Source organism: Miniopterus natalensis, chromosome 10 (assembly GCF_054644295.1).
Source record: "Miniopterus natalensis isolate mMinNat1 chromosome 10, mMinNat1.hap1, whole genome shotgun sequence".
Classification (NCBI taxonomy): domain Eukaryota; kingdom Metazoa; phylum Chordata; class Mammalia; order Chiroptera; family Miniopteridae; genus Miniopterus; species Miniopterus natalensis.
In genome coordinates this window covers 62,695,825-62,722,001 of record NC_142090.1, presented here as the reverse complement: position 1 = coordinate 62,722,001, position 26,177 = coordinate 62,695,825, and the positions used below count along the sequence as shown (strand labels likewise).

Sequence of the window (26,177 nt, the reverse complement as noted above, 5' to 3'; positions counted from 1 at the left end):
TATTCCTATCTGCCCCACTCTTTAATTTTGCAAATATCTGCATATCCACATGTATGTATCAGACACTCAGGAGTAAGGAGGAATTAGTTTTCCTAGTGACCTCGCAGAGGGAGATCTGATGGCGGGGCGAGGGCTGGTCCGTATGGTGAGGACTTCCCTAAGCACCAAGGGCGGAAGACCCCCCAGCTGTCGGACAGCAGGCAGGGTAACCCGAGGCGTCAGGGGTCCCCGGCCTGACCTCTGAGGTCAGCACTGGTTCTCCGGCAGGTGCACGAGCGCTTTAAGGAGCTGCGAACAGACGCTTCCTCCCCGCTCCTCCGCGCCTCCGCCCCCGCGCCTGCCGCCCGCCCCGCCCTCCCGCCAGGCCGCGCCCACGCCCGTGCGCGCGCTGGTTGGGCCTCGCCGCATGATGAAACTTCCCGCACGCGTTACAGGAGGCCGGCGGGTATAAAGTGAGAGGAGGCCGGCCGCGCCGCCCGCCCGCAGCCCGCAGCCCACGTTCCTGCTCCCGCGCCCAGGTAAAGCCGCTCCCGCGCGCGGCGCAGCGCAGCGCCCCTCCCCTCTGCGCGCGGCCCGGGCTGCCCCGCGAGCGGAGGAGGATGCTCTGCAGCCTGGCCCCGCACGCGGGGCTGACCCGGCTCCGGCTCCGGTAGATCCTGCGGCTCCCGCGGGGTGAGGAGGGCGGGGCTGATTGCGGCGCACCTGGGAGCCGGCGCGAGGGGAAAGGCCCGCGTCAGGGTCCCCGGAGGGGGGATCCGCGAACCCAGGAGGGGAGCCCGGCTGCTCTGGAGGGAGGGTGGCGGCGGCGGCGGCTTAGGTCGCCCCCTGTGAATTTTATTATTTTTTATTATGTTGCGTCGAGGCCTGTGGAGATTGTCGCAGTCCCGGGACCTTTCAGCGCACGCTCCCTGGCCGGAGCGCGCACGTGGCCGGGGTGCCGTTGGGAGTCCCGGGGCCTTGGCAGCTCGGTAGCCCGGTCCCGGCCCAGCGGGGGGGCGGTGTCCCTCCTTTGCCTGGCCGTCCCCTTCCCCCAACTCAAGGGACTTCCTGAGCAAACGCTATCGAAACAGATCTGTGGAGGGCGACGGGCGGCGTGGCGCGGAAAAAGGCAGAAGAACTGGCAGGCCCGTTTTCAATGGGTTATTCTGTAGAACTGGCTTCAGATAAACGTTGTTACTGTTTTGAATGAACTACCAGTTTTCTTCTCGTTCCTTGGCCCCCAGACCCGTGGCAGGGTCTGTTCCCCTGGGTGCTTGACTCATAATTTAAAAGCACCGAGAACTCTCTTCATTGATCGATCTCATTGCTGTAAGATTAATTAGAAACAACTTAGTCTTGAACCTGACCAGGAGTTGGTTGCTGGGATCTTAATGTAAAAATAAAGCGATAAGTTTAAGTAGTTGGTAATTAGAATAGAGTGCACTGAAACTACACTGTCCCATTCGGTAGCGGGCGAGCCACATGTAGACACATGTATTGAGAACTTGAAATGCTGGCTAGTCCCAACTGAGGTGTGCTGTAAGTGTAAACTATACCAAATGTTGACGATTTAATAGAGAAAAGCAATGTAAGATGGCTCCTTGGTAATTGTCTATACTGATTACATGTTGAAATGATACTATTTTTGGTAAATTGTGTTAAATAAAATATATTTAAAGTTAATTTCACCTTTTTTCTCTCTTTTTAATGAAGCTACTAGTACATTTAAAATTACATATGTGGCTCACATTTGTGTTGGACAGCACTGTTCTAAAAGTTTATGAGGAAATACGGAAGATTACTGGGAACAAGTAACAGCAGTAGGAAAAAGCATTACAACTAAGACCTTTGCCCTCTAATGAGACTGATTCCAATAAAAAACAATAGGTGATGGTGTTAATTTGCTTTTTCCCTGCTGGAGAAATAAGTGTGCTTCACAAACTTGTTCCCCCCTTTCCCCCTTCAAGTTAGTGGTTAGTAATTTTCTTTAGCAGGTTTAATAATGCAATTCTCTAAGCAACATTCAGAGGACCTAGGTCAATAATTGATTCACCAATGACCACACATGATTTTCAAAGCACTTTCCCAGCCCACTTTTTAAAAAATTTAAGTTTCAGTTGTACAACATTGTAATATGATATCTGTATACACTATAGTGATGACCCCCAATAGTTTAGTTATTATCCATCTCCACACAGTTGACCCCCCTTTCCTTTTGCCCACCCTCCAACCCCCTTCTCTGGTATTCACTGATCTGTTTTCTGTATCTATGAATTTGTTTTTGTTTTGAATTCCACGTATAAGTTAAATCATACAGTATTTATCTTCTGATGTCATTTAGTATTATACCCTCAAGGTCCATCATGTTGTTGTAAATAGTAAACTCTTTTTCATGGCTGAGTTGTATTCCATTGCATATATGGGATAGAGTCAAAGGTAGTCATCTCACTGAAATCTCAATAAACTTTCCCACTAAATCTCAAAGTAAATATCTCATTGGCTATTTGGCCCAGTGTGTAGAAGGGACTGCATAAGACATGTGATACTGCATTTCCAAGTTGCTTAAGTTAATACCATATTTCATTAATTTGATCTAGTCTCATTAAAAGGCCAAACAAAGCTTTGGTTCATTTAGATAAAAATGAAATACCCTCAGAGGATTGCTCAAAATGATTGATATAACCTGAATATATATTTTTTCTGTGTGATATTTGTCCCACATCATCTAGGCATTTTGCTGCAAATTTGCATTTTTTAAAAATACCAAAATCATTTCCAGATTCATAGATATTTTGGTAAAATAACTGTTTTGAACTGGCAGCATCCAAATAAAACAGCCCCTTATTTCACAGTTGAAAATTTGAAATTGCCAAGTAATGAACATTTGTAGAGATCATTTATTTACCTCTTGGCCTGCTATGATGAACCCAGCTGTTTTTCAGAGATGTTATCACTGTCTATGCCCCACCTACTTGCTTTCTTATTGACCAAGGCAGCTTTGAGACAAAAACATTTGAGAACGTTTTTGTCCTTTAGGATGGTTTGAACCATCAGTGTAATTTTTATTGTTGTTATAAAGCTAGGATATCTGTATCAGATAATATTGCTTTCTTTTTCTCTTTATAATTTCTGTTATCTGAATAAATCACTTAGAGGTAGGCTAGAAGTTGTGAAGTGCTCATAAGAGCTCTTCTTTACTCCTGCATGCCTGCCAACCTAATGAAAAATTGCTGTTGATAAGATAGTTTATATTTCGGTCTTTGAAATGGTTCATGCAAGTTTTTGGACTCAAGATTTAATACCGACTTGGATCAGATACTGAGTACCTGTATTTAATTGGTCTGCTTTTCTCTCCATAGAGAGCCCTTAGCTCCATCGTACCATGTGTGGCATTTGGGCCCTCTTTGGCAGCGATGATTGCCTTTCTGTGCAGTGTCTGAGTGCTATGAAGATTGCACACAGGGGCCCAGATGCATTTCGCTTTGAGAATGTCAATGGATATACCAACTGTTGCTTTGGATTTCACCGGTTGGCGGTGGTGGATCAGCTGTTTGGAATGCAGCCAATTCGAGTGAAGAAATATCCATATTTGTGGCTATGTTACAATGGAGAAATCTACAACCATCAGAAGGTAAACAAAATGAAACCAGAAGATATCCTGATATAATTAAAACTAGAACTCGTTGGTTATAATCATTTTATATTTTTTGTATAATGGTGTTTACTTTGCAAAGTACTTTCCACGTCCATGATTTCATGTATTCCAATTATATAGATAGGGCACTGATGTGCAAAGAGGTGAAGTGACTTGGTCACACACAAAAAAGATAAGAATTACTATTCAGGTTAACTCTTAGAATCCCTCCCCCTGTAATGAATTTAAATATTAATTCGAGCCTGCTAGGCTCTTTGTTAGGTGCTGGCGGTACAGTAGTAAATATGACAGGTAGGTCTGCATTGTAATGGAGCTTATTCTATTAGGGAGCAGACAAAACATCATTGTACATAAAACAGGCATTCTGAAAACATGGATATGGGGCTGATAGATATGGGAGTATCCATATAATACAATAGAGTGCAAGAAGTGGGACTTTTAGCCGCATTAAAATTGGAACAGCTTTCTAATCTGGTGAAAGTTTACTGTTAGGATGAGAGCGGGTGAGGGGATTGAAATTCTGACCCAAGGAAGTGAAATTTGCTAAGAACCTTCTAATTTGGAATTATTTGTGTAATGTTTCATAAGAAATTTTTAATCTAAAATTTGTAGGGTTTTTTATTTGTCACCCTCCTTTCCAACTTTCAATTTTGAAAAGTTCCAACTTAAAAAGGGACAGAACAATAAAAACCTGAATTGAATAATTGTTAATGTTTTGCCATTTTTGCTTTATCTCTGTCTCTATATTTATGCATATACACGTTTGTTTTTGGCTGTATTTAGAGTATATTACAGATACTATGACTATTCTAAATATGTAAGCATTTATGTCTTAAGAATAAGAACATTCTCCAACCTAACACCAATACTATTATTGAGCCTAAGAATCCATAATACTACCTAATATCTAGTTCATAATTCCCCAAGTGTCCCAGGAATATAGTTACAGCTGTTGTTGTTTTTTATTGTTTGTTTGTTTGTTTGTTTTGAGTCAGATTTTATTCAAAGTTTATACCTTTGGTTATGATATCTCTCTCCATTTTTTGAGCCTTCTTGATATATGCCTATCATTCATGGGTAGGGTTTTATATTCTAGCCACCCTTTGGACTTTTTTATCTCTCAGCAGTAGCTTTTGCCAGTGTTTATTGTCTGCTTATAGGAACACTCTCAATTACAGGCTTCTCATTTGAAAAGTTTTTGTAGTTCTTCATCAAGTGCCTTTCACATTTATTAAGGGCCTAGTATACATCAGACATCATTTGTATAGGTATTTGGAGATGAAATGGTGGGTGGGGGAGGTAAGGATGGAGTTTCATGCTAGTGGGAGTCCGGGAGAGGAGCAGTTAAAACTTCTTGCTTACTAAGCCAAATTAGTACGGAATACATGAGGATGCTAGGTTATATTATGTCAATATTAGCCTGACTTTCGCATAAAATGAGATAGGAAATTCCTTGAACAACATTGCTGCTTTTGTGTGTTTTGTTAATAGTTATAAAAAGTTAAACATTTTGAAAATATTTCTATTATAAATTAGCTAATTATGTTGTATTTTCAGAAGCAGAGAGGTTCCATTGCTTCTGTCAGTCATCTGTGGTAATGCAGTTTGAGCAGCTGGAAATCTGTCTAAAGAGGATAATGGACATTTTAGGCTCTTATAAAGCATTTTGCAACATAAGCTCCAGAGCCCTCCTATTTTTGATAAAAATAAAATGTACTACTACCACTAAAATACAGCCTGAGGTGTATTGGGAGTGGAGGGAGAGAGGAGGAATTGGAGTAAAGGCTGGGCATAGTGGAGGCCCGCTCCCTGCAGGGAGCGGCAGGGGTTTGCAGCCACATCCAAAGGCAGTGTGATTTATGGATGGTGGCAAGATAGGGGGCTTTTATCTTGGGAGAGTGGGAAGTGGTACATGTGAATCATTAACCCATAAAATACCTGCAAAGTTTAGGCCCAAGAGCGGCAATGACATGGTAGTGGAGGGAAGATTGGGAAGCTGTTGCTTGCTAAAATCATTGGATGCTTTAGGGTCATTTATCCCTCAGGTACTTAAGTCCAGTAGGGTCAGCAGAAGACCATTTCCTCACCTCACCTGCCAGTGACAGAGATCATCCCTGATAGTCTCTCAGAGCAGGGAGAGGCAACCAGGAGGTGGTTTGTAGATACTGGAGGCAGCCAGAGTCCATTTCTGAACTGTTCTGTGAGTGCTTAGAGACAGAAGGTCCACACATTTATAAAGTGAGTAAGATTGTGAAGCGTGTTTTATAGGCCATGTGAATGTAGCATGTAGACTTGCTTTCTGAAATTTAAAAACATGTTTTAAATGTTTAAACTTTCCACTTGATTTTATATGAACCTTTGCTCTCCATTGTCAGCCAAAAATCATGAGTTAAGTACAAAGAAAGAGAAACATACCAAGGACTTTTCACGCTCACAGATGGAGGGCCAGGAGTTCGGGGGCGTAACTTAAACCCCCTTACTCTGTATGCGCTGATACTGATGGTCTCTCTGCTGTTCCTCTGGGACATGTGCACTAATAAGCGCCACTGTCATTTTGTCCATCAGTGAGAAGTCGCTGTCATTCCACTGCAGTGGTGGGAGGACCGGATGTTGTTGTTCTCCCTTAGGGACCAGCAGCTTTGTTTTGGACCATATGTCTCTATTATTGCTATGGAGTCATTTATTTGTTGGGGAATCATGCCAAATATATTTGTCCTTTTGCTTTCTATTTTCATAGGTTGTCTTTGAGGCTGAAATAGAAGAAACTCAGTCAATACTATATTCCCAGACCAAAGTTTTGCAGTAGCAGGAAATGCATTTTTAGTGTCATGGCAGCTGGGCAACCTGTTTGCTTAACTTACATATATACAGGGGTGAGCAGAAGTAGGTTTACAGTTGTGAGTATGCGAAATACAGAGTTTATTCTGGTATTACTATTTATTATTGTATTATTTTACATACAAACAACTGTAAACCTACTTTTGCCCACCCCTGTATGTAAATGTATTTGTATTACATACACAGAATGTGTACAATATGCATTTCTATCCCTCCAATCATTACTGTTCTGGTACATCGTCTTTGCATTCTGTTTATCAGAATGCAACTAAAATTTCCACAGGTTTAGCTTTTATAAAGAATGTGTAGGATTGTAAATTCAAATAAGCTATTTTAAAAATATGTCTTTATTGATTTCAGAGAGAGGAAGGGAGAGGGAGAGAGAGAGATAGAAGCATCAATGATGAGAGAGTCATTGATCGGCTGCCTCCTGCACGCCCCCGACTGGGGATCGAGCCCGTAACCCGGGCATGTGCCCTGACTGGGAATCGAACCCCGATCGTCTGGATCCTAGGTCCATGCTCAACTGCTGAACCATGCCAGCCATTTTTTTAATGCTTCTTCTAAATGACTAAAGTGTATGAAATGATTATTGAGCATAGAAATATTGAAACAACTTGACAATAAAAAATTATTAGTGAATGCACAAGGATTCTAACATTTTAATTTTGCTGTTGCTTCCTTAAGCTGCAACGCCATTTTGAATTTGAGTATCAGACCAAAGTGGATGGTGAGATTATCCTTCATCTTTATAACAAAGGAGGAATTGAGCAAACGGCTAGTATGTTGGATGGGGTATTTGCGTTTATTTTACTGGATACGGCCAATAAGAAAGTGTTCCTTGGCAGAGATACCTATGGAGTCAGACCTTTGTTTAAAGCTATGACAGAAGATGGATTTATGGCTGTGTGTTCGGAAGCTAAAGGTAATGATATAATTTTTCTAAAGATTTTCATTATTATCCTGGATTTTATGTGTGTGGTTTTTTTCTAGGTCATATGTGCAAATCCTATAGGGGGCAATCCAAAGTTTTACAGTTGAATAAGTAAATCATGGACTCTCTGAGCTTTGTATTTTTTAAACCAAGGAGTTGGACTCTCCTTTATAGCACTCAAGTTCTGTAATCCTTGAAGTATAAATCTACATAGTAAAGTCATTTAATTTTTGTTGTGCTGATATGCTTTGCATCTAGTTTCATTCCATATGTCTTGGCAAGCTTACGTATATCATATTGTAATATTAGGGTTGGCCCTGCAATTGTTCGACTGTGGTACCAGGTCATAGCTATAGCAAATACTTAGTGTTTTGAAAACAGCTTTATTGGTAATATAATTCACATACCATGCAATTCACCGTTTATATAATTCAGTGGTTTTTAGCATATTCACAGATATCTGCAATGAAAACTCCTGTCAATTTTAGAATTTTTTTTATCACCTCAAAAAGAAACCCTTTAGCTATCACACTCCCCATCCCTCTGTATCCATCAACCATTGAACCTCTCTATGGGTTTTCCTATTCAGGACATTTCATATGAATGGGGTCATGTCTTGTGTGGTCTTTTGTGACTGGCTTCTTTCACTTGCATAATGTTTTCATGATTTGTCTGTCTTGTAGCATGTATGGTACTTACTTTTTATGGCCTAAAGATATTCCATTACATGGATAGACCACATTTTGTTTATCCATTTGTCAGTGAGCGGACATTTGGGTTTTTTCTCCCTTTTGACTATTATGAATAATGCTACTATAAACATTTGTGTGCAAGTTTTTGTGTGGACATATGTTTTTATTTCTCTTGGGTATACACCTAGGGGTGGATTTGCTGGTAGCTCTGTGTTTAATTGTTTGAGGAACTGCCAGACTGTTTTCCGAGGCAGCTGTACCATTTTATATTTTCACCAGCAGTATATGAGGGTTTTGGTTTCTCCATGTCCTCACAGACACTTTTTTCTGACTCTTTGATTCTAGCCATCCTAGTACATATAAAGTACTATTTCATTGTAGTTTTGATTCGCATTCCCCTGTTGATAATGATGTCAAGCATCTTATCTCTGTGCCATTTTTATATCTTCCTTGGAGAAATGTCTATTTAGTTCTTTGGTCCTTTTTTCCTGCTGAGGATAATTTTAAAAAATTAATACTACTTTTTAGAGCAGTTTTGGGTTTCAGAAAAATTGAGCAGAAAGTACAGAGTTCCCATACTGGGTGAGGCAAAAGTAAGTTTACAGTCATGAGTACATGAAACACAAGAGTTTATTCTTGTATTATTATTCATTAATTATTGTATTATTTTCCATATGAACAACTGTAAATCTGCTTTTGCCCCCCCTGTATATTCCTCCCATTATATTCAGCAAAGTTGCAGAATACATGATCAATATGCAGAAATCAGTTGTGTTTGATACACTTGCAATGAACACTATCCACTTGTAATGAACAATCTAAAAATGAAATTAAGAAAACAACTTCATTTATAATAGCATCAAAAAGAATAAGATACTTAATATTACGTTTAACAAAAGAAATGCAAAACTCGTACTCTGAAAACTATAAAAATTGTTGAAAGAAATGAAAGATTTAAATAAATGGAAAATCATTCCATGATCATGGATCAAAGACTTAACATTATTAAGATGACAGTATTTCCCAAAATGATCTTCCCATTAATGTGATCCCTAGCAGAATCCCAAATGACTTCTCTGTAGAAATTGACAAACTGAGAGGCCAGGAAATGAACCCATACATCTGTAGTCAACTGGTTTTCAACAAGTGTACCAAGACTATTCAACGGGGAAAGAATGTTCTACAACTGGTGCTGGGACAACTGGACATACACATGCAAATAAATGAAGTTGGACCTTTACCTCACACAATATACAAAAAATAAAATGGGTCAAAGACCCAAATGTAAGAGCTAAAACTATAAAATTCTTAGAAGAGAACATAGAGGTAAATCTTCATGACATTGGATTTCACAGATTTCTTAGCTGTAACTCCAAAAGCATAAGCAACAAAAGAAAAATAGATAAATTAGACTTCATCAATTAAACATTGTTCTAAAAAGAACACCATCAAGAAAATGAAACCACAACCCAAAGAATGGAAGAAAATACTTGCAAATCATCTTTAGCGTCTTTTGACGGTAAACTTGAGGAAGACATTCATCTTTTGTCTCTTACCCAGCTAGCGGTAGCATCCTAAAATCTGGTCTACCTGCCTGCCTCCTTTAGCTTTATTCTGTAAGCCCTTTCTCACTTAGCCTCTAGATTTAATATTGGCCGAAGCGAGGATAATGAGATCAATGAAAGGGTCCTAGGACACCAGTCACCGTGTGGGTACTAATGTCTGAATTTGTCTATTTTCAGACATTTCAAATGGCACAGAACAAGTATATTAAGTACTATTAAGGAGGCCCAGTAAAGAGAACACAAGGGAAGAGCAGACACTGTGTCTCCTTTGGGCCTGATAACTTGATATAGAATTATAATCTTAAATGCAGTTTACCCTTTGAAATCTCTTGGCTTATATTTTACATCCTTCATAACAGTGCCCTTTTCCAGACCGAACGATCTCAGCTAGAGTACTGCGACAGTTTTTATTTCTCATTGCTTTTAGAACAACTTACAAAAACTCAATTGATTATGGTACTTCTGCCTGCTTAAGACCTTTTAACAACCCCTCCTTCTCTACGGGGGTTGTGTGGCTCTATTAAGCTCTGCTGGCTAGTGATGGGATCTGGGTCTTGGTTAGTCTTTGAATTCAGTGCTACATAGTAGATTACTGGGTTAACAAACTCAAATTACAAATCATAACGAGTATTCTATATACTAGAGAGGCTATTCCTGTTTACAATAAAACATTGATTTTGTATCAAAGATCATGGTGATATCAGGTTGGCTACTCTCTGTGAGAACTTATTGAAGAAATTTATATTATAAAGGATTAATTAATGCCTGACTTCTTTCTTTTTTTTTTTTAATCTTTATTGATTTTAGAGAGAGGAAAGGAGAGGGAGAGAGAGAGAGAGAGAAACATCAGAGTCATTGATCAGCTGCCTCCTGCACGCCCCCGACTGGGGATCAAGCCCGCAACCCGGGCATGTGCCCTGACGGGGAATTGAACCCCAATTGCCTGGATCCTAGGTCGATGCTCAACTGCTGAGCCACGCCTGGCCGGGCAATGCCTTACTTCTTAATAGCTGACATTAAAGTACCTAACTGGGTCATTTTGCTTGTTAAAGGACTGGGAACCATGGCTGTTTTCTTAAAATACCTTTGTGATGACAAAGAAATGACTGCCAGGAGATTATAAAATTAACATTTCAAGCCCATCTCTGCTTAATAAATGTATCTAATTTTTCTTTTTATACTTGCTTGCTTTATTATAGAAAATAGATTTTCTTGATCAGAAATTCTAGCTAGGCAAAAGAAATCGAACATTGGAGATTTTCCTATTGATTTGAATTACTAGAAATCAGTTTTGCTGTGCACCTTGGGAGCACTGATCTCTCTCTAGTAGTAGATGGTAGGGTTTGAGTGGTTAAGTTTATTTTCCTATTTTGCTTCTATAATGGACATGCATTTGTATTAAAAAGGGAAAGTAAATAGGAATTTAAAGGATATTAACTAATCATGAAAGTTACAGTGAAATGTTATCCGAATTTGAATAAAGTTATCTTTCTGAATTTGTAGGTCTTGTTAACTTGAAGCACTCCACAGCTCCTTTTTTAAAAGTGGAGCCTTTTCTCCCGGGACACTATGAAGTTTTGGATTTAAAGCCAAATGGCAAAGTTGCATCGGTGGAAATGGTTAAATATCATCACTGTAGAGATGAGCCGCTACACGCCCTCTATGACAGTGTGGAGAAGCTATTCCCAGGTAATAAAGCAAACGCCCACCCACCTGTTCCCCACCTCTCTCCCAACAACGAATTGTACTCTTGCACCATGGGAATAATTTCAGTTTGAAGACCTATTTCCTATTTAATTTGGAGGTGGCACAGTGGGGTCTTGCAAACTTTACTGCTGAGCAGATGCCATCACGATAGATGTCGATGATTGTATACCTCATCTCAGCAAGTAACTCAGCCCGAGCTTCTCTGGAGCTGTTTCACTTACTTTATGTGTTCACAGGTTTTGAGATAGAAACTGTGAAGAGCAACCTCCGGATCCTTTTTAACAATGCCATTAGGAAACGTTTGATGACAGACAGAAGGATTGGCTGTCTTTTATCAGGTGAAGACCGTTAAAAAAACTAGTTATATTTGGCATGTCTTTGTTTAATTTGAAGGATTTGTAGCGATCCCTGAGGTTTTGCCTATAAAGTATTTAATTTATGATGTAATCTTTTCTTCATTATAGGATGAAAGAGTTTCCTATAAGCTGCATTTAATATTTATGGTAATTTAGCAACTTAAAGTTACACTGTAATTATATTGTTGGAATGAGTGAGTAAACATATTTTAGAGTTGTGTGTAATGATTTTTAACCAAATACTCTTATCGCTATCACAGGTTATGTTAGATTTTTCTCTTATTAAAGTTTTTCAGTTTATAAAAGTTGGGGAATTTTAAATGATAAAACTCTAATCTTGATGCTTACGAAGAATGTAAGTCATCTGTCCCAGCCTATGCACGGCACGTGACCACTGCACTTGCTGTCTTGCTCGTAGGGGGCTTGGATTCCAGTTTGGTTGCTGCCACTCTGTTAAAGCAGCTAAAAGAGGCCCAAGTCCAGTACCCTTTCCAGACATTTGCGATTGGCATGGAAGACAGTCCTGATTTACTAGCTGCCAGAAAGGTAAGACACTGTCTCTGCCTGTTAGTAGAATTAAAATAAAGTCAGTAATTAATTCTGTATTTCTGCTGCTGCATTGACTCCTGTTATTGTTTTAAATTAAATATATTAAAATGTAATGAAATGCTGGTTTAATATCAACTATGTTGTACACTGTATTCTGGGTATTTATATCTACAATGGTCAATGCAATTCTCAAAAACCCTATGATAATAATTTTCCTTTTGAAAGTGGTTAGGACTGCAGGCTTTGGAGCCTGATTGCTGGTTTCAAATCCTAGCTCCACCACACAGTTCCTCACTTATGTAATGGGGGTAATAGTATCCACTACAGGATAGTTTTGAGGTGAAAATTATATAATTCAGATGTAGTGCATAGGATAGAGCCTAGCATGTAGTAAATACTTGGTGAATGTTAGCTGTTATTATTATTTTGTTTCATTTTTAAAAAATATTTTTTGTTAAAAAAAATTTTGTTGTTGTTGCTTTTTAGAGAGAGAGGAAGGGAGAGGGAAGAGAGAAACATTGATTGATTGGCTGCCTCCTGCACATCCCCTTCTGGGGATCAAGCCCACAACCCGGGCATGTGCCCTGACTGGGAATTGAACCAGCAACAGGGTGATACCCAATCAACTGAGCCACACCAGCCAGGGCTTGTTTTTTGTTGTTGTTGTTTTTCTTTTTGTTTTTTATATAAAGCAGTATGTTTAGGACTATAGGTAAAGGGGACTTGGTACACATTCAGTATGCAGGAGACCTCATTCCTACTCTGGAAAAACTTACACAGAATGATTGAGAAAGAGCTAGAGAGCAGTCCCAAAGCAAGTTGATTAATGCTGAAAGAATCCAAAATAGCCAAAGAAAATAGAATAAAGGGAGAGGCCATTTCATTTAGGCATAACATCCTGTGTATAAAATTAGGCTTTGCAGGAGGGCCTGAAGGTGGCCAAGATTAGAGCAGAACCTTGTTGGACTAGAGAGATGACTGGGTTAGATAAAGGAGGTGTGTGTTTGGGAGGTGGGGGTGGTATGCTGACTGGGAACGTCTCGGCCGTTAGGTTGAAGCCTTGGAGTGGCAGGGGCTGATGGGAGATCTACCTCTTGGTGATTGAGTGGAGGAGAGGGACTTGGGGAGGCAAGGGAAATTGACTAGGTGGGGCTTCTTTGTGGTGGCCTGGCGAATCATTTCCCCATATTGTGGTGGCCTGCAGAACCATTTCCCCTTATTTTGCTTAGTTTTCCGCTGTTGTTAGTTCATAATGCATTGTGAACAGCTGTCATGTTTCATTTTCAAGGGCAGTTCTTTTCTTTAAGTAACAAGTATGTGGGTATTTCTTTATGTAATAAGGTGGCAAATCATATTGGGAGTGAACACCATGAAGTCCTCTTTAACTCTGAGGAAGGTATTCAGGTCCTGGATGAAGTCATATTTTCCTTGGAAACTTACGACATTACAACAGTTCGTGCTTCAGTGGGTAAGGTATTTCATGATGCAGAAAGACTTTTAATTGTGAAAAACGCCAAGGTTTATTATTATTATTATTATTTTTAAAATATATCTTTATTGATTTCAGAGAGGAAAGGAGAGGGAGGGAGAGAGAGATAGAAACATCAATGATGAGAGTCATTGATCGGCTGCCTCCTGCACGCCCCCGACTGGGGATCGAGTCCGCAACCTGGGCATGTGCCCTGACCGGGAATCAAACCGTGATCATTTGGATCCTAGGCCGATGCTCAACCACCGAGCCATGCCCAGCCAGGCGAGAAACGCCAAGGTTTAAAAAATATTTCAAGCAACAGTTTAAAAAAGAATACTCGAGAATGAATGCAAATTAAATTCCTATGTCAGCAATTGTCTAAGACAAGACCATTTATAGTATCACTATTTATATTTCTCCAAAGAATAGGTGCATATTTGCTTCAACCTCTTTCCCGAATTTTGCTGTGTAAAATTTCTTGGGCTATATAGGGAAATAAGGTCTACATTGTAACTAATTTTCTGTAAGGAATACTCACTCATTTTAGATATATCCTGCTAAGTATTTCATTATATGACTTATCAATTAGGGACAATTATTGCCCAGCAAGCAATACTATTTTTTTCCTGTGGATACACACTAAGATCAGAAGTATACTTCAAATTAGACTGATCCAATATTGATGAGCCTCTAATACTTTACCGGCTTACATATGCCTGTCTTTTAAGGACTCCATTGCAGGGGAGATCTCACCCACAAGGGAGCAAAAATACATGAACAGATACACAGTATCTGGTGTTGATACCGCATGGAGGGGAATCAATTAGGAAATATGTCTAGTGAGTCTCCCTAGGGAGGTGATAGTAGGAAAAATGGTTAAGAACAAATACTGGTTTACAGGGATGTGGAACAAAAACCAGTGGGCATCTTTTGATAGCTTATTAGTATCCTTAACTATACGTGAAATTTGGTAGATGGATAGTGTTAGAAAAAAATTAAAACTAAACTACCAAAACCTCAACTCTTAATATTTTTGTATACTTAATCTATAACTTGTGCTTTTGCAATGAAATAGCCCAAAACCATTCCACAATTTTATATATAGGTTTTAATATTTTAATGCTTTTAGACGAAGAATGTCCATCTTAAAATTTTGCTAAACTGAACAATGATGCAGATATCTAAAAAAAAATCCATACCTTTCATACCAGTATCATTATATAAAAATGAGTCTAATCTAAGAACAAAACTTGCAATTGTTTCCAAAAGCCAAATAAAAGACATTTTTGATGAAGAGTTATATTGACATTAAGAATAATTTCTGTCTTTTTTAAAGGTATGTACTTAATTTCTAAGTACATTCGGAAGAACACAGATAGCGTGGTGATCTTCTCTGGAGAAGGTTCAGATGAACTCACACAGGGTTACATATATTTTCACAAGGTAAGCATTCGGAAATGGAAGGATATTGGTGGTAGATTAAGAAAAGTATGAAGTATTTGACTATTTTCCATTGTCTGTTTTTTCAGTATAGCGGTAACACTTGAGTATCTTGTGATGTATATGAGGAAATCTGATAGTGTCTGCGTTGTGTTTCTTTTGGGAGAAAGAAGTCTTAATAGTGTCAGATAATCTCTATTTTTTAAAACTAGTTAAGCACGAGAATCATGTTTCTTATGTTTCTTCCTCCCCTGTTATATTACGGTCATTGCACAGTGTGTCCACCTTATTTGTTCTTTGGTGTGAGGGAAGACACATTTTAGACAGCACTCGTCCCTTCCCTAAACTCTGTAAGGCTTTCTGTCTTATCCACCTTTAGAGGTGCAGTATGTGTAAGAGTAAGAAACAGAACTGTGTATTTGGCCAAAACAAATCTGTTTGTGTATTTGTAACTTTTAGCTGTTGTTTGTAAACTAGGCTCCTTCTCCTGAAGAAGCCGGGGAGGAGAGCGAGAGGCTTCTGAAGGAACTCTATCTGTTCGATGTCCTCCGTGCAGACCGGACGACTGCTGCCCACGGGTAACTCAGTACTTTAAAAAGCGATGGTAAAAATAACCTCAAAAACAGGAAGTTCAGTGGCTGATTTTGTTTTCCTTTCCAATTGATTATATATTGCAAAGTATGACTTCTATAGAGAAAAATGAAGCTTGTCTCTTAGCCCCAAAGGAATTAGACTAAATTCAAAGTGCTGCTGTGGGAATGGTGAGGACGTTTGCAGGTTGTTCTACACCAAGTTTCCATCTTCACAGCATAACAACATTCTGCTCATATTGAACAACTGAGAGGGAAGGCAGTTGTAGCTTTTTTTTTTTTTTTAATATGATTTTATTGATTTCAGAGAGAAGACGGGAGAGGGAGAGAGAGGTAGAAACATCAGTGATGAGTCATTGATCGGCCCCCTCCTGCATGCCCCTTGCTGGGGATTGAGCCCGCAACCCAGGCTTGTGCCCTGACCGGGAATCGAACCCCAGTCTCCCAGGTTCTAGGTTGATGCTCAACAGCCAAGCCACACCAGCCAGGCAGTTGCAGTTCTTTTTAAGTCTTTAAGGAAAGTAAAGATTATATACCTCCTTGTAACAAGTGCTGAGCACCTGCCATACCTGTTTGATGCTGTGGTGATCCTGTGTGGGGATAGGGCAGGAAGATGCTAGGGGTTCGATAAGATTATAAAACCAGGTTTCTTTGGTATCATTTCTGGTTGGCTAAAGTTTTTGTTGTTTTTTTCTGTTTTGTTTTTAATTTTCACCAGAGAATAGTTTTTCCATTGCTTTTTAGAGAGAGTGGAATGGGGGGAGAGAGAGAGAAAGATCAATGTGAGAGAAACACATTGATTTGGTTGCCTCCTGCATGGGCCCCACGGGAACCAGGGATCAAGCCTGCAACCAAGATACATGCCCTTGGCCGGAATCGAACCTGGGACCCTCAGTCCATGGGCTGTACTCTTAACAACTTAGCCAAACAGGCCAGGGCTTAAGTTTTCACCTTTGTCCTGGTTGGGTGGCTCATTTGGTTGGAGCATTGCCCTGTACACCAAAAGGTTGTGGTTCCATTCCAGTCAGGGCACATACTTAGGTTGCAGGATCAATCCCCAGTCAGGGAGCGTGTGGGAGGCAATCGATTGATGTTCCTCTCTCACATCGATGTTTCTCTCTCTCTCTCCCCCACCCCTCATTCCGTTCTTTCTAAAATCAATAAAAACATACCCTCAAGTGAGGATTAAAAAAGTATATAAAGTTTTCAATTTTTTACTGCTCGTGTTGGAGAGTTGAAGATTCTTGCTGTACATGGCAAATAACCAACATTAAATGTTTCAGTTGCTTCTACTAATCACACTTAGGTTAGGGAATAATAAAATACAGGGTTGGGAATAAACAGAATCTGTGGTTATGACCCTATCCGCTTGTCCTAATCAGAGTCACCAGGATTCAGGAAGCAGATAATGTACCTTTGAGGAAACTGTGGAACATCGGTTTATACTGAATCTTGTGTGTAAATTATTAACTAATTGAGTAAAAAATTTTGAATTATCACTGTAGCTTTTAATAGGGTGAGAGATGGTCTCACCTAGAAAAACCTTTGAGTCAGAAAGGCCAAGACAAAGGACATTCTTAATGATCACGTCACTCACGATTCTTTCTCTGCTTTTCTTGAGATAGGTATTTACTTGTTCACAGAAGGGAAAGGAAAAGTAGTTATTCTCAAACAGCTTGTTTCACTCCCTGGATGAGATGATACATATCACATTGAATGAAGGTGTTTGTATTCATGCGTTTTTATAGAGCAATCAGGAGGATTGTGAAAATGACATTATAATCTTAACATTCCTTAGAGGCTGGTTGAATTGCTGGGAAAATTCTAAATCAGAATCTAAACTGACATGCACTAAACAGCCTTTTGATTTGGATTCCCTCTCTTCCCCTTTAAGCCTTGAATTGCGAGTCCCATTCCTGGATCATCGATTTTGTTCCTATTACTTGTCTCTGCCACCAGATATGAGAATTCCCAAGGTAAGTGAGTCAATTCAGTATAAAAAGCGCCCATTGGTACTGGCTATTATATTTGGAGCTTTTGCTGATGTGCCTTTCGCCTTCATGTCAGAATGGGATAGAAAAACACCTCCTGAGAGAGACATTTGAGGACTCCAATCTGTTACCGAAAGATATTCTCTGGCGACCGAAAGAAGCCTTCAGTGATGGCATAACCTCAGTGAAGAATTCCTGGTTTAAGATTTTACAGGACCATATTGAACATCAGGTATGGTATTTTCATAAGTAGTTTCTGGAATAGGACAGTTTAGATGCAGAGTTTATTTTATATTTAGCATAAATGTTTTGTGTCTGTAGGAGAGATTTCCTATTTTATAAGAATTAAGTAGCATGCAGGATTATAAAGTAGCATCCATTTCGTGTTAAAAGAGAGAGAGAAGAGACTTAATCAATCATCACTGACCTTCATTTAACACACCTCTGGGCACCTGCTGGGTGCCAGACACTGTTAGGCATAAATGAACAAAACACTCTAGAGCCACCACAGATTAGAAGTATGCACCTGAATGTTCTTTAAAATCCCACAGCTATGTGTTTTATGGTATTGAACGTTTTCTAAGTGGTGGTGATTCAGAAGGTCTCTGGCACTGTTTACAGGCAAGCCTTTCTATCTCTTTTTTCTTTAGGTTCTATGAAGCCAGATTAAATACAATTATTTCCACGTCATTTAAAAAAAACCATTTTGCTTTTATACTCTCATTCTTACAGGTTGATGATGCAATGATGGCAGCTGCAGCCCAGAAGTTTCCCTTCAACACTCCTAAAACTAAAGAAGGCTACTACTACCGTCAGATCTTTGAGCGCCACTACCCAGGTCGGGCTGACTGGCTGACCCACTACTGGATGCCCAGGTGGATCAATGCCACCGACCCTTCCGCACGCACTCTGGCCCATTACAAGTCAGGCGCCAAAGCTTAGGCACTTTCTAAGCCATAGAGTCAAAGTGAATGTTTGTTCTTATTGTGAAGGGTGGAGGGCTTGGGGGCTAGGAGGGTAGCAATGAGCGTCATCCACCTGCAGGGTGAAAAAAATAAAAGTCTTAAATCTAAAACATTGCTACAGTCATTTGAATTCATACTGTTCTTTCATTGGAGGTGACTGGAAACTGAGCAGCTTTTACTATGCCATGGTAAGGTAGGGAGTGGGTGAGGAAAGGGGGACACAGTCTGATGTTTGCTGCGAGAACACACAGGCACTCTCCTGGCAGAGCTGCTTTGTCTCTTGCCTACGTGGCCTCCTTCTAGTCTTTGCCTCATCAGAGTGTGGTCCCTCTGACTTCCCTCTCTCGGTTCTTTCTGCATTCCTGACAGCTGGCTAGGCAAACTCTGGAGAAGTTAGTCCTTTGCAAAAGTTCATGACAGCTCTGTTTTGTAACATAGTAAATTGGGATTTTTTTGTTGTTGTTGAGCCAATGCAATGGGTCTCCTGGAACTGCTAGTGGTGAATGGCACCAGATGGTAGACCTTGGTCTTTGAGTTCGGCTAAAAAAGAATTCAGAGCCAAAACTAAAAAAAAACAGCAAAAGTTTATTTAGAAAGTCACAGAGGTAGAAGAAGTGAGCCAGCTGGGTTACGTAGACTCAGGAAACAAGTTACAGGGCAGAAGAAGGGCACTTGTTGCTTAGGAGAAAGCAAAGGTACACGCTTTGAGGAAAGAAAGGGAAAGAAAGGCACAGGGTGCTCTAGAGAGAGAGCACGCACATGCACGCACACGCAGGCGCAATGGGTCATTAGTCTTAAGGGGTTTTATCTGTTTTTCAAAGGTTGAAATTTTGGGAGAGGTCCTGGGAAGATCTCAGAATATTCATCAGCTTTCCAGGTGTGTCTCCTCATGTTATAGCCTCTGCTGATTGGTCAGCGCCAGGGGAGGGGGTCATTAGTCATTAAGCTGGTCCTCATGTCAGCCATGGTGTGTGCCCCACTTGGCCTTTCTGCTTCTCTGGGTTTGGAGCTGAAGCACAACTGAGGCCTAGATGTTATCTCTAGTTTGATCAAAACTCAGTCTCTGGTCAACAGATTGAGGCTTTGTTCCTAAGATTATTTGATGCGGTTCAGGACCTCATTGCCTTGAGGGATTAATGCTAAGGGAGTGGCCTGCAGGGGCTGGTATGACAGTTCTGTGAGGCTTTTCTCTGGCCCCCTTGTTCCTCCGCTAAGGGGGTCTACAGCATGACTAGGACATGCTAGGGGAGGAAATGTCTGGGGAGCGTCTGAACCGTGTTACCATCAATATGAAAGATCAGGGGGTCTAAACTATGTGACCAGCGATATGCTAGGGAAGGAAAAGTCACCCTGGGTCTGAGGTCTTGCCCTACAATACTTGTCCTCCCAGCTCTGCCCATTGCCAGGTACCCAGGGCTTTCCACCCTGGTGACCTCCCATACCTGGCTTGCTGTTCCTGCTCTGCTCATGTCTGTCTAACTGACTTCTATATCAGAACTGTTGTTCTTGGTATAGGATCAGCACACTTTTTCAGTAATGGGACAGACAGTAAATCTTTCAGGTTTTGCAGACCTGTTGGAACTGTTTAACTCTGCCATTGTAGCTCGGAAGCATCCATAGATAGCGTGCAAACAATTGGGCAGGGCGTGTCCTATTAAAACTAAAAATAGGCCGTGGGCTGGAAGTATTCCATGGGCCGTAGTTCGCAAAGGTCTGTTCTAGAGGAACAACCAAGCCAAGTGTTTACAATAAAAGGAAAAAGCATTCCAAACCCAGCTGGGGAAAGTATAAGAAGGAAATATTTTTTGGGGAAAAGAATTATCCTCTAACCTAATGATCGAATGAACACAACAGATTAGCTGGAGAAAAAGTTTAAAAACTTATACCTCTGGTGTACAAGGGAGAGACCCAGGAAAACTGAGTAACTTGCCATTTGGAGGCCATCACCTTAAGTACCAACCTCCACTGGAGACAAAAGAAGATGTTGGGGGTGGAGAGTACAGGAGGTGACCAGGAAATCACTTCAAACAAGGGTTAGACTGTTGGGCAGATTAAGCCCAAGACTTCTGATAATGAAGGCAGGCCCGGTGCAGTGAGGGAGACGCCCTGACAAATGTAAATGTCCCTTGATAAAGGGTAGCTTCTAGTTGGTTTCAAGTCTGCTCAGGATTAAAATTAACCAGCCTAAAATAATCTATTCCCAAACAGGCATATTTGGGGGTGGCAAATTCTGCTCCCCTTCACATTCAATTGATAGGTAGATGATTTTCATTGGAATTCTCATTGGCTGTTTAGGGACAGTGTTTTTAAATACATTATAAGGGTGAATTTAGTTATTAGAAACTTGAAGAGGAAACTGCTGGTGCACAGCTAGGTATGTGCCCTGACTAGGAATCAAACCTGCCACCTTTCAGTGTACAGGACAACTCGCCAACCAACTGAGCCACACCAGCCAGGACTGTGAACGTTTTCTTGCAGATTTCTTACTGTAAAGGCACAGTTGTACATATGCAAGTATATGTTGGTTAAATAAGTCCTTGAAGCTTCAGAAACCCCTCATAAGGAAAGTATACAAAAGAACTAACCCTGAGCCTACTGGTGTCAGACTTGTACAAATACCTTATTGAGGCTGCATAGTCAGTGCATGCCCCTTAATTCCTCCTGTCCTGGGGTTACCTTAGTTTGGTCTGGAGTCTGAGATAACAGATCCTTGGAGTGGGTCCCCAAAGAGGCAGTTCCATGGTTCCAAACCTGTGCAGTGGTCCAATCACACCCAGCACATACCTACAAAAGTTTACTGAGTTTGCTCATTCCATGAGTTAACCCTCACTTGAAGTGTGGCAGATTTTCTTTTCTAAAAGTGGCTGTAGCAGTATTTCTTGCCCTACAGACTCTTCCAGAGCCTTGTCACTCCTCTGAAGAGGCCGCCCATTTCCCTGCCCTCAAGCCTAGGTGGCATTTTATGATTGCCTTGACTAGCAGAACCAGGAGAAGCAACACTGACTTCTAAGGCTAGGCCACGAAAGGTGATTTGGCTTCTGCTTTCTCTTTTTTCTTTTTTTAAATATATCTTTATTGATTTCAGTGAGAGGAAGGGAGAGGGAGATAGAAACATCAATGATGAGACTCATTGATTGGCTGCCTCCTGCACGCCCCCTACTGGGGATCAAGCCTGCAACCCGGGCATGTGCCCTGACCGGGAATCTGCCGGCTGCTTTCTCTCTTAATGCATGTTGCGAGGAAGCCCAGACCACATGAAGAGGCCATGTGTAAGTCAGGGCTGATGGCCCCGCCAAGGTCTCAGTCAACAGCCATCAACCACCAGGTGAGTGAGTGACCCTCCAGATGATTCAAGCTCCTGGTCTGAATCTTCCAGCTGAGGCCTCAGTCATGGGGAGCAGAGAGAAACCATCCCTGCTGTGCTCTGTCCACATTCCTACTCATAAATCCATGAGTGTAACAAATGTTTGACACTATTACATTTGGGGGCGGTTACTTACACAGGCATAATAACTGGAGCAGGAAAGCACTATTACCCTTATTTTACACAAATCTCTTGGGCAAATCCAAGTCATTCAGCTAATTACTAAGTGGTGGGGCCCCAAGTTAGCTAGAGAGACTGGCCCCAGAGCCTTTCTCTTCTTCTGTCTTCCCATCGTCAGCATGAAACTACAGCCTGGGTCTATGCTGTGAGTTAGACTAAGGGAAAGGGCCGCTGGGTTTGAGTTTGGGAGAGGGATAGCGACAAGAGGGTTACCTCCCAGGAGATTACAGCGACGACAGTCATTTTCTGTAGTAGGATAGGTTAGGTGGTGATGAGAAAATTAGTTCAAAATTTCAGAGCATTACCACAACAAATGTTCTTTCTTGCTCAAACTATATGTTCACCTGGCTCTCTAAGGAGCTCTGCTCAATATTCAGGGGTTTGTAATGACTCCAGGACCCAGGCTGAGGCACAGTGTTGACACCTACTTTCATGACCAGCAAGGCAGGGGATGGAGAAAATAATGAATCATGTACCAAACCTTAGGGCTTCCACCCTGAAGTGACACATCACTTTTTCTCACATTTTATGGGCCAAAGTAAATCACATGACCACTCCTGACTTTACAGGCACATGTACCAGAAAGGAAAATGAAATATTTGGAGCGCTGTACTAATAACCCCAAAATCCACCCTTCCGTCACCAAATATTCAGTTCACTCTCTTTTCTACACGCAAACTATACTCATCCCCCTTTCAAGAGTGACAGCCCAAGAATTCCATTTAGTCATGGCCATGAGCCCAGAGTTCAGGATTTCTGTGTTTCAGGACTGGCGGTGACACCTCTCCATGACTTAAGAGGGAAAGCTCTCCTCTCCCCACCTGTTCAATACATAATAGTAGGGCAGAAATGGGATAATTGCAACAGCAAAATGATGGGTAGAGTGGGAGGCACCGCAAACCCTAGCTGGTAGTAATTCTGACACCTTGCTCACCAGTCATTTGGAGGCCCTCACCTTGGGTCTCCAGCAGAAAATTGCTTTCTAGGGTCACCAACTGCCAAGAAGACATCAGTGTGGTGGCAGAAGGAGACAGGAGTGAGAGAGCCGGGGGAGAAACAGGGAACGCTTTGAAGGGGGAAGTCTGATTTCTAACAATAAAGCTAATTGGACTCATGACATACTTTTGGTTGCCCAGAATCAGAGTTATCCTTTGTTGATCACCTTTCTGGAGTACCAAAGACTGCTCTAAAAACCCTAATTGCCTTTCACAGCAGCCCTGTGAGATCTATACGATTGAGATCATCCACATTTTATGAATGAGAGAAGTGATACAAAGGTATTAGGTCGCATGCCCAAGTTCATATAACTAATAAGTAATCTGAGTAGGGTATTTGATTCCAGGTTACAGGGCTTTAGAGACTTCATACTTAACCTCTCCTCTGTTCCCCTAAAAAGGATTAGAATATAGAATATAATTATGTACAGGAAAAAATTAGAATTCCATAATTTCTCTCTAATTCTGTATTTTTAATGGGAATATATATTCCGGTTTATGGGTAGTTTAGCACATCTACTGCGTAGGCATGAGATAATTTTTTTTCAATTTTTAAAATTTGTAACAAACACACATAAGAACACATCACTTGTACAATTTAGACCTTCTGTGACTTAGAGTTTATGTGATTTAGATCTTATATGAATGATCAGATTTCACTCCCTAGCTAGCCAAGAAATTAATTCATAGTCCTCTTTGCAACTTGGAGCATTTTTAACAGTGCTGGGGGAAAAGCCATACTCAAATTCTTGGTGTATTTTAGAATTTGGTTGTTGCAATATAAAATATTTTATTTCTGAGGGCTAATATAATACATATAACCACAAGGTGGCAGTCATGACACATGATTTTGTCCTCAGGCAATTTCATGCATTTCTCAAATGCAGTGGTGTTAAGAAACTATTTTATGCCAAATTGGAGAGATGTTTTGTTCATTTCATAAAATATATCTTAGCACAGAAGCTCCGTGATTTGCTATAGGTAATTAGTAAGTAGTTTTTACTCGCTAACAGCATATGGTTATTGTATAGTCCACTGCGAGTATACATGTATTTTTTTGGACCATTTTAGCTCTCTCCTCTTTAATCCATCATCCTAAACAAAGCTGTACAAAGTATGCCCTTAAAAAAGTAAGATATCTCATACTCTTAAAGGTAGGAAGGAATGTGGACACCCCAAAATCTATTTTTTTTGCCTTTCAAATGCAAAAACATCTATACATAAACTGTCATTTTTATAGTCACCCACTCTTGCTAGCTCTGCGTCATCTCAGCTTATTCTAATCCACTTACAAGACAAAACTCTGTATGGAGCATTATGTTTACACATAAAACCGGCGAACATGTACTGCGATGACTTCCTATGAGCCTAACACTGAGCCATCGGTTGCTGTAACAATTCTGAAAGGCACCTACTATTGTTGTCCTGCCAATTTTATGGAAGAAGAAAGGGAATGTTCAGGCAGCCTAGATACTGAAAGAAGGCCAACGCGTGGCCAGTGGGATCGTTGATTGTAATGGATACCACAGAAAAGAGTTCTCTATTGGCAAGGTGAGTTTTATTTGCAGATAGATAACCCAGAGAAACTTGCTGAGCCCCAATTACAATGACCTTTATCCTGAACGAGAAATGCCTTCTGTAGTTCTTACTAACAAAGCGGTAACTTCTACCCATCAACTTTATACTTTATCGGGTTGAGCTCACCAGTCAAGATTTTTGTGGGAATGCTACAAGTTCTGGAGCAGGAAAGTGAGGGGCAAGGGAGACCCCTGGATCTGTGTTGTTCTGTTTCAGGGAGTGAGAGGAAAACACAGTTGAAAAGAATGGTTCATTCTTGGGTAAAGTAACAGCGTTTCTGGGGCTGTGCACGAATTTTGATCAGATCAAATTTTATGAACTACTGGTTTACGATCTTTACTAAAATGCACTGGACACAACATTAGATGAATCCTGTTACATTATCTCCTGACCAAGCCACGTTCTGTTGTATTTGGTATGGGAACAGTTTGTGTGGTTCTACGGTTACCACAAGGTGGAGCAAGATGATATTCAGTCAAACATGTTCCACAAGGTTGTTGGGAGGGATTTTTCTGTCAGTTTTAACATCTGAATTGTGTGTGTGTGTGTGTGTGTGTGTGTGTGTATGCATTTGCACACATTTGTAGTCTAGCACTTTTTTGTGGACATAGTTTGGACCCACAACCCCTAGGTGATAACCTTAAAAAATCTCTGTTTATAAACCCAACCAAAAAAAAAAAAATTACTCAATAGCTGAGAGGGGCCAGACAGGGGTTAATGGTGGAGTCAGCATGGGCAAGGAGTGGGCTGCTGTGGTCAATGGCAGAGAAAGACCAAACCTGTGTTTAGGGCACAGCTGCTTCTCAGGAAAGCCCATGTCCCAATCTGTAGCTAAATCACATGTAAGTCTATTATGAAGGTTAAAAGACAAAGATAGTAAAAATAATTATAACTACCATAATTTATTAAGGGATAAACAAGGTAAAAAGTGTAAATGAGACATCAACAATATAAAATGTGGGGGAGGGGTGTAAAAACAGAGCTTGTTATGACTTAAAATGGGTTGTTACAAATATAAGTTGTTGTACATAAGTAAGCCTCACAGTAACAACAAAGCAAAAACCTGTAATAGATACATAAAAGATAAAGAGAAAGCAATTAACAAAATTACAATAGTAAGTCTGTACCTATCAGTAATTATTTAAAATGTAAATGGACTGAATTCTTCAATTAAGAGACTTAGAATAGCTGAATGGATTTAAAAAACCCCACAAGGTCCAACTATATGCTTTTTACAAGAGACACTTTAGTTTTAAGTTTACATACAGACTGAAAGTGAAGGGATAGAAAAAATATTCTATGCAAATACAACTCCCCTCCCCCAAAGC

General features: G+C 40.7%; 1 protein-coding gene across 2 annotated transcripts; it reads left to right on the top strand.

Annotated features, from left to right (window-relative positions):
• Positions 1–456: 456 nt before the first annotated feature.
• Positions 457–18,819, top strand: ASNS (asparagine synthetase (glutamine-hydrolyzing)). Of its 2 annotated transcripts, none has more exons than XM_087821414.1 (12): positions 457–518; positions 3,339–3,610; positions 7,160–7,397; positions 11,167–11,352; positions 11,607–11,708; positions 12,145–12,272; positions 13,617–13,743; positions 15,083–15,189; positions 15,664–15,764; positions 17,671–17,752; positions 17,844–17,999; positions 18,500–18,819. In XM_087821414.1, exons 2-12 carry the CDS (start codon positions 3,362–3,364, stop codon positions 18,707–18,709), a joined length of 1,686 nt encoding a protein of 561 aa, XP_087677540.1. In that variant the 5' UTR covers positions 457–518; positions 3,339–3,361; the 3' UTR covers positions 18,710–18,819. The 2 variants fall into 2 exon arrangements, with proteins under 2 accessions (XP_087677540.1, XP_016074394.1); XM_016218908.2 differs by lacking the exon at positions 457–518 and adding an exon at positions 583–672.
• The last annotated feature ends 7,358 nt before the right edge of the window (positions 18,820–26,177 follow it).

Coding starts and splice junctions, on each gene's coding strand:
- ASNS (XM_087821414.1), top strand. CDS start 3,362: ATGTGTGGCATTTGGGCCCTCTTTGGCAGCGATGATTGCCTTTCTGTG. Junction 7,398..11,166: donor TGTGTGTTCGGAAGCTAAAG/GTAATGATATAA, acceptor CTGAATTTGTAG/GTCTTGTTAACTTGAAGCAC. Junction 12,273..13,616: donor ATTTACTAGCTGCCAGAAAG/GTAAGACACTGT, acceptor TTATGTAATAAG/GTGGCAAATCATATTGGGAG.